Raw genomic sequence first — 15,898 nt, forward strand, 5'->3', positions numbered from 1 at the left:
TAAAAAAGTAAACAGGAAAGGAAAAAAACATGCTATTCAATAAGGTGAGACTGTTCACATCCCTACATGGGAAGATGATACTTGTAACTCCTGAGAACTGTATCTTTATTATAACATTTAGAAGGAGTGTATACACATACGAGGGGTGTGGGTATAAGTTGATTTTGATTTGCTGATAAAAAATTAATTGAGAGGTGGAAAAAAATGATTGTACTGAGAGAAGAGAAGAGGAGAAGGCAGAAAAGGGTAAATTGCATCACATTCAGAGGTGTGAAGACCTATTACAGTAGAAGGAAAGAAGGTAGGGAGGCAAGAATTGCTTGAACCTTACCCTCACTGGATTTGGCTCAAAGAGAGAATAATATACACACTCAATTGGACATGGAAACCTACCTTATCCTATAAGAAGGGAAAGGGGAAAGAAAAGGAAGGGGAGCTGTATTTGGACATAAAAACTTTACAATATAAAGCAGAAAAGAAGAAATACTAAACACTTCCTTTTCATATCATGATGCAATGAAAATTACATGTAATAAAGAGTCATGGAAGGATAAACTAAAAATTAATTAGAAACTAAGTAATCTAATCCTAATGAATGAATGGGTCAAACAACAAATCATAGAAATAATCAATAACTTCATCAAAGAGAATGACAATAATCAGACAACATACCAAAATTTATGGGATGAAACCAAAGCAGTTATTAGCGGAAATTTTATATTTCTAAATATTTACATGAACAAAACAGACAAAGAGGAGATCAATGAATTGGACATGCAACTCAAAAAGTTAGAAAAAGAACACATTAAAAAAATCCCAATTGAATACCAAATTAGAAATTCTGAAAATCAAAGGAGAGATTAATAAAATTGAAATTAAAAGAAATTATTGAACTAATAAATAAAAATAAAAGCTGGTTTTGTGGGAAAACCCCAATAAAATACATAGACCTTTGGTTAACTTGATTTAAAAAAAAAGAAGAAAACCAAATTACCAGTATTAAAAATGAAAACGGTGAATTCACTACCATTGAAGAGGAAATTAAAACAATAATTAGGAGCTATTTAGCCAACTGCATGCCAATAAATCTGACTATCTAACTGAAAAGGATGAATATTTACAAAAATATGAATTAATTGCCCAGATTAACAGAAGAGGAAATAAAATACCTAAATAACCCTATTTCAAAAAAAGAAATTCAGCAAATCAATAAACTCTCTAAAATCTCCAGGACCAGATGGATTTATGAGTGAATTCTATGAAACATTTAAAGAACAATTAATTCCAGTACTATATAAAGTATTTGGAAAAATAGGCAAAGAATGAGTATTACCAAATTCTTTTTATCATACCAATATGGTGCTGATACCTAATCCAGGAAGAACCAAAACAGAGAAAGAAAATTATAGACCAATTTCCCTAATGAATATAGAAACAGCATTTTTATATAAAATATTGGCAAAGAGATTACAACAACTTATCACAAGGATAATACACTATGACCAGATGGGATTTATACCTGGAATGTAGATCTGGTTCCACATTAAGGAAACTATCAATATAGCTGACCATGTCAGCAACAAAATTAACAAATCATATGATTATCTCAATAGATGAAAAAGAAAAAGATTTTGATAAAATACAGCACTCATTCCTATTAAAAAACGCTAGAGAACATAAGAATCAATGCAGTTTTCTTTAAAATGATAAGTAGCATCTATCTCAAACCATCAGCAAGCATTACATGTAATGGGGATAAGTTAAAAGCATTTCTAATAAGATTAGGGGAGAAAGAAGGATATCCATTATCACCATACTGTTATTCAACATTGTACTAGAAATGTTAGCTTCAGCTATAAGAGAAGAAAAATAAATTGAAAGAATTAGAATAGGCAATGAAGAAATGAAACTATCATTCTTTGCAAATGATATGATGGTATACTTAGAGAATCCTAGAGAATCAACTAAGAAATTACTTGAAATAAGTAACAACTTTAGCAACGTTGCAGCATATAAAATAAACCGAGGTAAATCATTTGCACTTCTATATGTTACTAACAAAGCCCAGCAGCAACAGATAGAGAAATTCCATTTAAAGTAACTGTAGACAATATAAAATATTTGGGAGTCTACCTGCCAAGACAAACCCAGGAACTATATGAACACAATTACAAAACACTTTTCACATAAATAAAGTTAGATCTAAATAATTAGAAAAATATCAGTTGCTTATGGGTAGGCCAAGCTAATACAATAAAAATGACAATTCTACCTAAATTAATTGACTTATTCAGTGCCAAATCAAACTACCAAAATTATTTTATACAACCAGGAAAAATAATAACACAATTCATCTGGAAGAACAAAAGTTCGAGAATATCAAGGGAATTAATGAAAAGAAATTGAAGGGAAGGTGGCCTAGCCTCACCAAATCTAAAACTGTATTATAAAGCAGCAATCATCAAAATTACTTGGTACTGGCTAAGAAATAGAGTGGGGGGATCAGTGGAATAGGTTAGGTACACAAGACACATAGTCAATGACTATAGTAATCTACTGTTTGACAAACCCAAAGACTCCCTTCTGGGATAAGAACTTACTATTTGACAAAAACTGCTGGGAAAACTGGATAATAGTATGGCAGAAATTAGGTATAGACTAACATTGTATACCACATACCAAGATAAGGTCAAAATGGATACACGATTTAGACAGAAATGGTGAAACTATAAGCAAATTAGGAGAGCAAGAAATAGTTTATCTGTTAGATCTATGGAGAAGGGAAGAATTTATGACCAAACAAAAGATAAAGAACATTATAAAATGCAAAATGGTAATTTTGATTACCATAAATTACTAAGGTTTTGCATGAACAAAGTCAATACAACAAAGATTAGAAGGGAAGCAGAGAGCTGGGAAATAATTTTTTACAGCCAGTGTCTCTGATAAAGGTCTCATTTCTAAAAGTTTTGAGAACTGAGTCAAATTTATAAGAATAAAAATCATTCCCCAACTGATAGTGAAAAAATATGAAAAGGCAGTTTTCAGGTGAAGAAATTTAAAGCTATCTATAGTCATATGAAAAAATGCTCTAAATCACTACTGATTAGAGAAATGCAAATGAAAACAACTCTAAGGTACCACCTCACACCTATGAGATTGGCTAACACGACAAAACAGGAAAATGAAAAATGTTGGAGAAGATGTGGGAAAATTCAAACACTACTGCATTGCTGATGGACTTGTGAACTGACCCAACCATTCTGCAGAGCAATTTGGAACTATGCCCAAAGGGCTACAAAACCATGCATCCTCTTTGATCCAACAATACCACTACTAGGTCTGTATCCAAAATTGATCCTAAAAAAGGGAAAAGAACCGAACATGTACACAAATATTTATAGCAAAGAACTGGAAATTGAGGGGGGGCCTGTCTATTGGGGAATGACTGAACAATTTGTAGTATATAAATGTAATGGAATACTACTGTTCCCTAAGAAATTGTGAGCAGGCAGATTTCAGAAAAACCTGGAAAGACTAACATGAACTGATGCTGAGTGAAGTGAGCAGAACCAACAGAACACTGTACACAGTAACAGTAACAATGTACGAAGACTAACTTTGTTAGATTAGCTCTTCTCAGCAATGCAAGGATCTAAGACAATATCAGATTTCATGCCATTTTGGGGAGGGGTGAAGGAACAGAGGGGGGAAAATTTAGAACTCAAAATCTTATAACAGTGAATGCTGAAAACCAATACTAAATTAATTAATTAAAAAAAGGAAAAACAAAAGAAAGCAAAGGTTGCAGAAGGGACCTCTGATGCTGGTTGTTTCAGGGATTGAAATAGCAACAACTTTTCTCTCAGTAATTCAGATAGGCTGTCCTGGTATGGCTAAGAGTGGCCTTTGGATATTCCAGTACATTAATTGTTTTTGTCAAGATTCATCTCTTGGAAGCCAACTATGATTATGTGTTATTAATTTAGTGGGTATATGCTTTTGAAGTATTTCACTTTGAAAACATTTTGTAGATTGGGCTGTTATTGGCCAGAATCTCTTTCACTAAATTATGGCTAACTTTTAGTATTGTTCCCATGAATGATTATATATACATACATATGTATATTATCATACACATACATACAGATATATACATATATGCATATATATGATATCTATAAATGTGAATATCATTTTAATGAACTCACCATTCTCCTTATTCAGGGAGATGTTTAAATCTTTTTCCATCCTGTGTACACGATTTTTTCACAGACCTTCTTTGAAATGGAAGTAAAAATATTTAAATAGAAATTCTAATTATAAAATTAGATGAGAAAATGACCAATTTTATAATGATTCTGTATGACCTCTTGAAGTGTCCTTCAAAAGTAATCAAGTTCATTTTGAGACAGTCAGGCTTTTTCACTCCAAAATAAGTATAACTTTCTCTACCTGTATCATATGATGCTGTATTCCAATGCTGTATTTCTAGGTGTCTTTTACATGTGAGAAATTAAATTTATGTGTGTATGTATGTGTATATATACACATGCATATGCACACACATTTATATGTATGTACATAGGTGACAAAAATCAGTCTGGATTTTGAGAAATCTACTCAAGTCAACAAGCTATAGAGAAAACCTAAGAAGTATTCCTCACCATTAAAAAAGGGGGAAAAAAGCACAGCGACCATGATATTTTTCTTCTGTCAGATATCACTTTACCATAGTGTGAGGACAGGTTAAGAAATTTTTAGAGATATGCAGAATGGATATGATTTGCTAGAATTATAAAAGATGCCAGAAAATGACCATTGCATCTGACACCCTCATTGGATTCCTGAGACAACTGAAGCAGAATCACACAGAACATAAATAAGGGTCCACCTGAGTCCCAAAGAACAGCGAGCATTGTTTCTGACTCCAACATGTATATTTGCTGTTTGAAATAATTTTGTTACTGAATAAGTTCCTGAAACTGTATGCTAGGCATCTATCAGTATCATTTGGTGAGAAGATGCCTATATTGCATTTGTAAAGGGAGTTTCCTGATCTGGCTATTGCTTATATCGATGCAGTCATACGACCCATCCAAATCCATTATCTTTTTTTTTTTCTGACATGTTGTCTTAGATCTATCCTTGTCTCCTCTTTCCCTGTCTGACAAGCCCTTTTCCCAGGAGTACTTGGGCAGAAACTACTTCCTACTCTTTTCCGCCATCCCTATTTGGTGTCTTCCCTGGTTATATCACAGGTAGGAAACCAGACAGAGCTGCCCAAACAAAAGTTTGTCTGTCCCTGTAAACCTTTTGATCCTCCTCTGATATGAATTTAACACAACTTCTCTGAGCTGCAGTGCTGAATGGAATGATCATATGAATCAAGAGAGCTTAGTGGAACATTGATCAAGGTGCTCCCAAGACCATCATCCATTCACTCACTTCTTATCCTGAAAAAGAAGAATCCCATTTATTGCACTACTGATTCCTTTCCTTGGTTTTGGTCCTAGGTCTTTTGGCTTGTCTACCACACTTCCTATATTATAGCTATTTTAGAAAATAATTAGCAGGATGTATATTCCCAGTGAGTTCACTACACAATTTTGAAAAATCTTGAGTTTTCTGCTGCTTGATAACCTATCTGCAGTTAACTGAGGAAAACAGATGCTCCAATCTGCATATAATGGGAACAGAGAAGGAACTATAAAAAATATGTTGCCTGCATAATAGTAGAAACACAATTAGTAGAAACAGAATCATGCCAGAAAGAAGAAAAAAGAAAGAAAGAAAGAAAGAAAGAAAGGAAAGAAAGAAAGAAAGAAAGAAAAAAGGAAAGAAAGAAAAGAAGAAAGAAAGAAAGAAAGAAAGAAAGAAAGAAAGAAAAGAAAGAAGGAGGAAGGAAGAAGAAGGAAGGAAGGAAGGAAGGAAGGAAGGAAGGAAGGAAGGAAGGAAGAAAGAAGGAAGAAAGAAAGAAAGAAAGAAAGAAAGAAAGAAAGAAAGAAAGAAAGAAAGAAAGAAAGAAAGAAAGAAAGAAAGAAAAAAGGAAAGAAAGAAACCTGCAATCTCATACAACTTGCATGGCTCAGTGACAATATTTTGTTCTTCAGAAAAAACTCAAAATTGTGAAAACAAAAACATCTTGAAACTACAGCTATGCTATAAGGAGGAAGGTGACCCTGTAGCATAATTCTTTAAGTTGTGAAAAGATAACAGTTACTTGAGAGGTCCTCAATGGATTTTAAGTATATAAAACCTTGGTTACTTCATTGAACCCGTCTGAGGTTCAGTAAAATCATCTCTGAAATGAAGAGGACTCAATGAGGGCATAGATATCTATGGTTGTTTCTAGCTCTAATCATCATATCAATAATGTCTACATCCCTCTGTAAATATGTGTTTTCTTCCTTTTCTGTGTTTCTTACAAAGATTTAATAATCATGGCAGCATTAGAACAGGACACACTAAAAATAATGGTAGGTCTACTATCATCTGTATACTGAGGCTCAAATCCTCTATCTTATGCTTACTTATATAACATTTGTGTTATATTACATGTCAATTAACAACTTCTTTGGGCTTCAGTGTGAATTGAAGGTATTGTTCTTGAAAGACTGGATTTTATAATTTCTAACATAACTTCCCTTAAAAGTCCATAACACAATCAAAGTAATAATTTGGGGGTGGGGTATAAGCAAATTATATATTAAAATGGAACCTAATCATGAAATACTAAAGACAAAATGATTCAAAAAACAAATCATAGAAACAATTAATAATGATTTGAAAGATAATGATGATAATGAAATAGCATACCAAGATTTTGGAAATGAAATCGATGGAATTCTCAGTGGAAAAATTGTCCTAAAATCCTGCACTGACAAAACAGAAGAAGAGGATTAATTGAGCAATGCATTAAAAACTGGAGTACCAATAAATAGGTTAATAAAACACAACACACACTAAACTTTGTAATTAGAAGAGACACAGAAATTTTGAAAACATAATATTTCAAAAGTTGATAAACAAAATGGAAAGCTGATTCTTCAAGATGTCAGAAAATTGTTAAATATTTATTTTGCCAACCCAATCAAAAAGTGGAAAAGCAAATAACATCATCTAAAATACAACGTGAAATTGAATAAGAAGCAAGAATAGGAATCCCAGAAGCCATAAAAAATTCCTACATAGTTTTCTGACAATAAAAGTGAAAACTCAAAAGGGACAGATTACTCACAACATAAATTATCCAAATTAAAATAATACCAAATAAAGATCTGAAATAATCTAAACTCAGGAGAACTGATCTATCCATAGAGAAAATTTCCTATTCTAAAAAGACAGTCTCATCTTCTCCAGATGAATTTTTTAATGTGACAACTGTAATTCTTCCAGATAACTTTCAGAATGATAAACCAAAGAAAGTGAGCTATAGACTAATGCTATTCATATTGCTTTATATATTAGATTAAATCCTATATCAAAAGAACTATAGCATTTAACCCCCAAAATCATTGAAATGATTAATTTAGATATGCCATGAGTATTCAATTGGACTCAATATTTGGATAACAATTTACATAGCAAAACATTAAAAATACAAACACCCAAATGACACAATTATCTTAATAACCATTAAAAGTCTTTCACAAAATACATTTATGTATGATTTCTTTAAAAAAAAACCAACCCTGCAGAGTAAAAGGCATATAGTTTTTTTTTAACATGATAAAATAACATTTAAACAATAGTTGGCAAAAGTAACGTAAGGAAATCCTAGAAACTTAGCCAATAAATATTAGGGAAATGCAAAGGTGAAGCCTATTTAGTCATCTATCTATCCATCCATCATCTATCATCTATCTATCTATCTATCTATCTATCTATCTATCTATCTATCACATAATTTCATACAAGTTAGTAATATAAAGGGGAGAGGAAATATTTAAGAAGTGTTTGACAGGCAAAAAGAGATTTATAAATTAGGAACCAGATTCTCTCTCTCTCTCTCCCTCCTTTTTAAATAAATTCTACTTGAAGTCTAAGTTCAGTAAGAGGTTAGCTAACAGAAAATTCAGTTCTGCCATCTGATTACACTCAGAACATCTGTAATTGATTCATATTGATTTCAAACAATATGGAAAGAGTAGGTCTTTCAGTCAGTCTGTAAACATTTAGGAAATAGGGGTAGGGGAGAGGATTTGAGGATGTCAATTTTGGAAATAGTGAATGTAAGATGTTTATGGAATAAGAAATGGTAAATTAGAAAAGAACCACCTACCAAAAATTCCATAATGGTATCTGGAAGGAAAACTCACCACATTATCACCTTCCAAAGTTAACACTCAAAATCCTTGGAAAACCCAAAATTAAATACTTCCTTTCACTGTCCCCTGATTAGGACTAATACTTTTTAACTGCTCTGTTCAGTCCTGCTCCCATGGAGATAAAGAAAAACAGATGTTTTGTGATGTCATCAACAATTCATATTAGCTGTTTGGAGTGGGACTCAATGAAGACCTGATTGTGATATGTAGGTCCCTTTGAGTTTTTGCTAGATGCAAAATTTTCTTTTAAATTTCTTGCCATATATTTATTACATACACATAAAGTATTTTCAAAAATTTTACATTGTTACCACTCCCTTAGTTTGAAAGCAATGTTCATTTGCAAAGAAAATTGAAAAAGTAACTTTCTCTTTGGTGGATCATATGACTGATCTAAGTCATCCAAGTGTACCTGAAAATAAAAGTTCCCTCAGATTGGTTCTCAGCTTTCCATAAGAAAAATATCCCACAGAAATCTATCCAGTAACTATTGTTGCTATGAAGAAAGGCTGACCTATGGGGAAACAATGACAGTTTATTTTAAATGCTAAAGCAAGAAAGTGGAGCCTGGGTATTTCTAAAAGGACATATTTCTGTAGACATGAACTAGGAAGAAGGCTCGAGTGTCGCTACAACCAGATTGAAATGAGAGATTTACAAATTAGGAAACAGATTCTTTTTCTCTTATGAAAAAATTCAACCTGAAATCTAAGTTGAATAGAGTACAGTGAACTGAAATAAAAGATAATAAAAATGTAGAATTTCTTTAAATACATGGAATAGCAAAAAAAACATAAGCAGAAACGGACAAGGTAATATTACTGCAAACTGAAGAGAAAGAAAATGACTTAAGCATAACCATGATATGCTTAAAGCACTGAGAATTGAAAATGGGACATCTTCTCAATTCTGTCATCTGTGATTACTTACCCTCAACATCTGCAAATGGATTTTTAGTGAGTTTCAGTAAACATGGAAACAGTGGGTTGGTGAGTCAGACATTAAACATTTATGAAGTGCCTTCACTATCCAAGGCACCATGCTATGCGTTGGGCCAGGAATGGTGGTCAAGACAATCTCCACTCTCAAGGAGCTCACAGTCTATTAGGAAAGACAACATGCTAACAACTATATATAAACAATCTATATACAAGATAAAAATTGAAGTAATTAACAGATGAAAGACATTAGTGATGATAAGAATTCTAGAAGTGCTTCTTCTAGCAATGAGCTTTCAGCTTGTATTTGAAGGAAGCCAGGGAAACCTGAAGACAGAAATGAGAAGGGAGAATATACCAGGAATGAGGAAAGCCTGCGAAAGTACCTCTGATTGAAAGATGGAATTATTTTGTTTGAGGAGCATCAAAGAACCCAATACTCCTGGATTCCAGAAAATATAGACAAGAAGGGTTCAGGGTTAAGGGGCACCAGTTCCTGTTAGAAGCCTGGAAAGTGTGTGTGTGTGTGTGTGTGTGTGTGTGTGTGTGTGTGTGTGTGTGAAGAGAGTTTTTTGAAAAGCTTTCAATGCCAAAGATATTTTAGAGTTGAAATGGAATTGGATAGGGAATCACCAGGGTTTTGTGAAAAATAAAAAGGCAGACTTGAGGAGAATACCACTTCTGGAAGATCACTTTGACAGCCAAATGGAGAAAATATTGGGGTGGGAAGTCACCTGAGGCAGGTAGAACAAACAATCCATTACAGCAAAAATCCAGGTTTCAGAAAATGAAGATCTCCTCTAAGGTTTTGGCAGTGTGAGAAAAGGAGAGAGAGTTTACAAATGTAATATCAACAGATAGGCTTTGGCACTGACTGGATGGAGGGGGGAAAGAAGTTCTTAGTGTTTAAGGAAGACAACTAGTTTATTAGTTGGGATGACTAAATAGTGAGAGAAAACAGTAGGAGGAAAGTTTGTTGTTGTTGTTGTTGTTTTTCCTGAGGGAGATAAGGATTTCAGTTTTGGATTTACTGAATGTAAGATGTTTGTGGGACAATGAATGGTAAATTAGAAAAGCCACACCTACCGAAAATTCCAGAATGGTATCCGGAAGAAAAGTTTACCACAATAACACCCTCCAAAAGTTAAAACTCAAAATCCTTGGAACAGCAAAGATACCACACCTCCTTCTTCACTGTCCTTCAATCAGGACTGACATTACTTAACTGCTCTGTCCACTCCCAGAACAGATGCTTTGTGATGTCAGCAACCCTTCATATTAGCAGTTGGGAGTGGGGCTCAATGAAGGCATGATTGAGGTATGGGACCTGTCAGAGTTGTCCATATTCAAATATATGTATGTGTGTGTATACAAACACACACACACACACACACACACACACATATATATATATGTATATATATATGTATATATGTATGTATGTATGTACATACATACACACACATACACATATATACGTATAAAGATTATCTTATAAATAAATTCTACCTGAAATCTAAGTTTATTAAAAGGTTAGCAAACTGAGAAAAAGGAAAATGGAAAAAATGTAGAATTTCTTTAAATATAGCAAACATCAAAAGATAATAAACAGAAATGGACAAGATAAAGGTTTAAAATCCCTTTCAGAAATAAAATGACTTAGCCATCAATGTTCTACAGTTATATGCCCCAAATATTGAGAATTGAAAATGGAGCATCACCTCAGTTTTGTCTTCTGTGATTTTATCTTCAACATCTGTAAATGTATTCATTGTGATTTTCTGTAACTAAAGAAAGGACAGGTTGGTCAGTAAGTCAGCAAATATTTATGAAATGCCCCCATTGGCCAAGGAACTTGACTATGTGCTTGGACCAGGAAGGATTTTCCAAGACAATCTCTGTTCTCAAGAAACTCGCAGTCTATTAAAGGAGATCACATGCTTACAATTATGTATAAACAAGCTATATACAGGATAATACGTGAAGTAATCAAGAAAGGAAAGGTAAGAAAAGGGCAAATTAAGAAAGCTTTCTTCTAGAAAATGTCTTTTTAACTTGGAGTTGGAGGAAGCCAGGAATCTTTAGTCAGAGGTGAAGAATCAGAGCATTCCAGGCATTGGGTACAGCCAGGGAAAATGCTTGGATTTGGGAGATAGAGCATCTTGTCTGAGGAGCTGAGTATCAGTGGATGAAAGAGAATTTAGGTACAGAACTTTGGGGCCAAGGGATAGGGAAAGTGTAAATCATATTGAAATGTGTTGGTAGGAAGCAGGATCAGATTTTTTTTGTTCAACACTTAGTATTTTTTTTCCAAGTACATCTAAATATAGTTTTCAACATTCATTTCTAAAAAATTTTTTGAGCTCCTAGTTTTTCTCCCTCCTCTGTCCCTCCTCAAAACAGCAAGCAATCTAATATAGGTTATATATGTACAATCCTATTAAATATATTTCCACATTAGTCCTGTTGTGAAAGAAGAATCAGAACAAAAAGGAAAAACCACAAGAAAGAAGCAAAAAACCAAGTGAAAATAGTATGCTTCGATCTGCATTCAGACTCCATAGTTCTTTCTCGGGATGTGGACAGCATTTTCCATCATGGGTCTTTTAGAATTGTCTTGGATCATTGTATTGCTGAGAACTAAGTCTATCATAGTTGATCATCACAGAGTATTGCTTTTATTGTGTACAAGGTTCTCCTGGTTCAGCTCACTTCACTCAGCATCAGTTCACACAAATCTTTCCAGGTTTTCTTCTGCAATCTGCCTGCTGATCATTTCTTACAGCACAATAGTACTCCATTATGTTCAATTTGGTCTGCCATTCCCAAATTGATGGGCATCCCCTCAATTTCTAATTCTTTGCCACCACAAATAGAGCTACTCTAAATATTTTTGTACGTATAGGTCCTTTCCCCCTTTTCATGACTTCTTTTCGATAAACCTAGTAATAGTATTGATGGATCAAAGGATATGCACAGTTTTATACACCTTTGGGCATAGTTCCAAATTGCTCTCCAGAATGGTTGGATCAGTTCACAACTCCACCAAACCACGCATTCGTGTTCCAATTTTCAGAAAGACTTAGTAACCCTGACCAATATAATGATCCACCACAACTGCAAAGGACTCATGATGAAAAATGCTATCTACCTTCAGAGAGGGTAATGATAACCTCTAAGTGCAGAATGAAGCATATGTGAAAAGGTTTTGCATGACTTCATATGAATGTGGTTATCATATATCCTGCCCTCTCAATGGGTGGGAGGTGGGGTGGAGGAAGAGAATTTTAAACTGAAGTTTAAACTTTAAAAAAAAAGAGCAAGAAAACAGTACTCTACTTAAAGTCCTTGTATGAGTCAAACAGAAAGGGATAGACTAAATGTCCTCTGAGGACTTTTCTAGCTCTCATTTATCATCTAATTGTCCCAATGATTCTCTAGTGCCCACTGCCTATTAGCAAAGGAAGGAATATTTTAAGCCCCACTTTCAAAGTTTGGTCTCCTGAACCTCTATGAAGGGGAGGGTTGTTTCTGATCTGACTTTTGATCAAGCTCCTACAGATTGGGTTCCCTCGATTTTAAGGGCCCCCCAAAACCCACATCCATTTAGCCATTTAGATAAGTTTTTACCAAATAATACCCATTTCAACGGTCTAACAAGAACAAACATGCCAACTACTAGGTCTATACACCAAAGAGACCAAGAAAAAAAAAAAGAAAAAAGGAAAAGGATCCATATGTACAAAAAAAAAATTATAGCAGCTCCCTTTGTGGTAGCAAAGAATTGGAAACTAAGAGGATGCCCATCGATTGGGGAATGTCTGATCAAGTTATGGTTTGTGAATGTGCTACAATAGTACTGGATGGTAAGAAATGATGAAGGTATTGTTTCAGGAAAATATGGGAAGACCTGTATGAACTCATGCTTCCATGAGGTGAGCAGAACCAGGAGAAGGATTCAAAAAGTAACAGCAATATTCTACAGATAATCAACTGTGAAAGACTTAGTAACTAATTAATAAAATGATCCACCACAATTCTAAAACACTTACGATGAAAAATGCTATTCATCTTTAGATAAATAGCTGATGGAGTCAGAGTGCAGATTGAACCATATATTTTCTCTTTCTTTTTCTTGTTTACTTTTATAAAAACAGGGCTAACATATATTTTGCATGACTTCATATGTACAATGGATATTGAGATTCTTGCCTTCTCAATGTGTGGGGAAGGGGCCAGAGGGCAGGAGAGAATTTGGAACTGAAAAGAAAAATAAATTTGAATTAAAAACCAAAGATGTCCTTGCATATCTGTACCAACATAATAAACTTTTAGCTACATCTTAGAGGATGAGTGCAACTATTAACATTTTTTAATTCATCTGATGCATACTAGAAGAAATAAAACTAAAACTAATGCATACTAGAAGAAATAAAACAAACTAAAATCACAAGCGCCTGGCCCACTGGGTACTCAGGAGGAAGCTATCAGACTGGAATAACTAATGCCTGTATTTTACAACACTTTTTTTAAAAATAGAGAAAGAAAACAACACTCTACCAAAATCTTTTCATGAGTCCAATACAGTCCTAATGCTTAAACCTAGGAAGGACAACTTATTGAAAAGCCTGTTAACTAAATAATTTAATTTCTCTGGGCCTCTGTTTGCTAATATATAAACTGAGGGTGTTAAACTAAATGTCCTCTGAGGTTCTTTCTAGCTTTCACTGACGGTATAATCCAATTATAACAATGACTCTCTGATCATACTGCCTGTGGTCAGGGAATTTAATTTTGCCCCTCCTTCTATAGTCCTCCTGAACCTCTCAAAGTGATGGGGTTTGGAGATGTTGAGTCTTTGCCTTTGGCTCAATCCCCTGCCAATAACATTCCTTCTATCAATTTTAGGTTCCCCCTGGAACTCTCATTCCATTTAGTCACTTAGATGATTTTGTACAGTGATATTTATTTTACATGTCAAACATGCCAACATTCCCCCCAAATCCTTTTGGGCATCATCTCACCAGCTCAGTCTTTGAGGAAGGGAGAGAGATTTGTTTCACTGCTTAACTCAGTTTCTGTATAGCCTAGTCCCACAAAACTCTAAGTCCAAAACTGCATTGGATTTTTTTTTTCCTGGCACTCTGGCTTCTCAGGGCTTCCTGCTGATCTGGTTACTACATCCTGCTTGGAATCCTGGCTGACATTGAAGATCACCATCTCCTCCAGGATACGTGCCCCTCTCTAGCTTGTTTTTTACATTATAAATATTACATTGCTACATCTCATTTCTTTTGCTTAATTTTTAACTATGTCACTCCTACTGTTCATGAGAGTACTCCAATTCATTGTTGTACTGGTCCCTCTTCTCCTACACTAGGGATTCTTAATGTTTTTCTGTATCATGAACCTCTTATCCTGTGGACCCCTTGTCAGAATTGTTTTAAAATTCATAACTGAAGTAAATGCTAAATTTAAACTAGAGGTACATGATTTTTTTCCCTTTCATGGTCACAGACCCCTCCATATCTATCCACAGACACTCTCATGTCTATGCACTCCTAGTTAAAAAATATCTTGCCTAAAGCTGCTTTCAGCCTTTGTCTAGCTGTCCCAGAATTTTTTCAGGAATAATCTTCATTTACTCTTGCAGCTAAGGTATTTGAGTTTACCAAACACAAGGTTACAAGGTTCATGTGTTTCTACATGCTGTGTTCCTAAACTGTTCCACTAATTTATTTCTCTATTTCTTAAATACTACCAAATAATTTTGGTTACTGTTTTATAATATGGTTTGAGATCTGGTATAGCCAAGCCCCCTTACTTCCTTCCAACATTTTTCACTGTTTCCCCTGAGATCTTTGATATTTTGTTCCTTCAGATGAATTTTATTATTTTTTTAGCTATTTAAAGCTAAGCTTAACTGGTACTGCAACTAAGTTCACGAATTTATGTAATATTGCCATTTTGTGATACTGAATTGACTTACAGAAGATTTAATATTTCTCCACTTATTTAGGTTTGCATTTATGTAGAGTATTTGGTTATACATATATAGTCCCTGTCTTTAACTTGGTAGGTTGCATCCCAAATATTCTTCACACTGAATACTTTTAAATGGAATCCTCTATCTTTTTTTCTCGTGTGTTTCATTGATAATGTACAGAAATGCTGATCATTTAGGTGCACTTACTTTGTACCCTGCTCTTTGCTGAAGTTATAATTTCAATAACTTTCATTTGAGTTGCTAGGGTTTTCTAAGTAAACCATAATGTCATCAACAAAAGGAAAATATTTTGTACTTTTCTTATCTCTTAAATTTCTTTTTCTTATCTATTGCTATCATTCACCTTTCTAACACATTATTATCCAAAATAGTAGTGATAGTGGACATCTTTGTTAGCTATAATTTTATCTTTTTTTTTTAGCTTCATGGAAAAACTGAAAATATTTATTCTTTGAAACCATGCTCATCCTTTATAACTTTGCAACATTTACTTTTTACATTTTGTGATAATTTTTTTCTGTTTACGTTGTTGTATGCACTGAGTATATTGTTTTCTTGTCTCTGCTTACTTTACTCTTCATCTGATCCTATAAATTTTTCATATGTCATCATATTTTTTTATT

At 33.9% G+C, this 15,898-nt stretch overlaps 1 protein-coding gene across 6 annotated transcripts in view; it reads right to left on the reverse strand.

The window, feature by feature from the left end:
- Positions 1-4,189: 4,189 nt before the first annotated feature.
- LOC110202313 (pyruvate dehydrogenase E1 component subunit alpha, somatic form, mitochondrial-like) overlaps positions 4,190-15,898 on the reverse strand; it is a 48,756-nt gene continuing 37,047 nt past the window's right edge. For 2 of the 6 annotated variants that reach the window (XM_078146644.1, XM_078146646.1), the window contains 2 exons: positions 6,820-6,875; positions 4,191-4,280 (listed from right to left, as the gene is read on the reverse strand). In XM_078146644.1, coding sequence (XP_078002770.1) covers positions 6,851-6,875 — 25 coding nt within the window. In that variant the 3' untranslated portion in view covers positions 4,191-4,280; positions 6,820-6,850. Of the gene's footprint in view, positions 4,281-6,819; positions 6,876-15,898 lie in introns of all 6 variants that reach the window. The other 4 variants (XR_013482920.1, XM_078146647.1, XM_078146645.1 and 1 more) reach the window with 4 other exon arrangements.

This window comes from Phascolarctos cinereus, unplaced genomic scaffold (genome assembly GCF_003287225.1).
Source record: "Phascolarctos cinereus isolate Bilbo 61053 unplaced genomic scaffold, phaCin_HiC Scaffold_726;HRSCAF=1367, whole genome shotgun sequence".
Lineage (NCBI taxonomy): Eukaryota > Metazoa > Chordata > Mammalia > Diprotodontia > Phascolarctidae > Phascolarctos > Phascolarctos cinereus.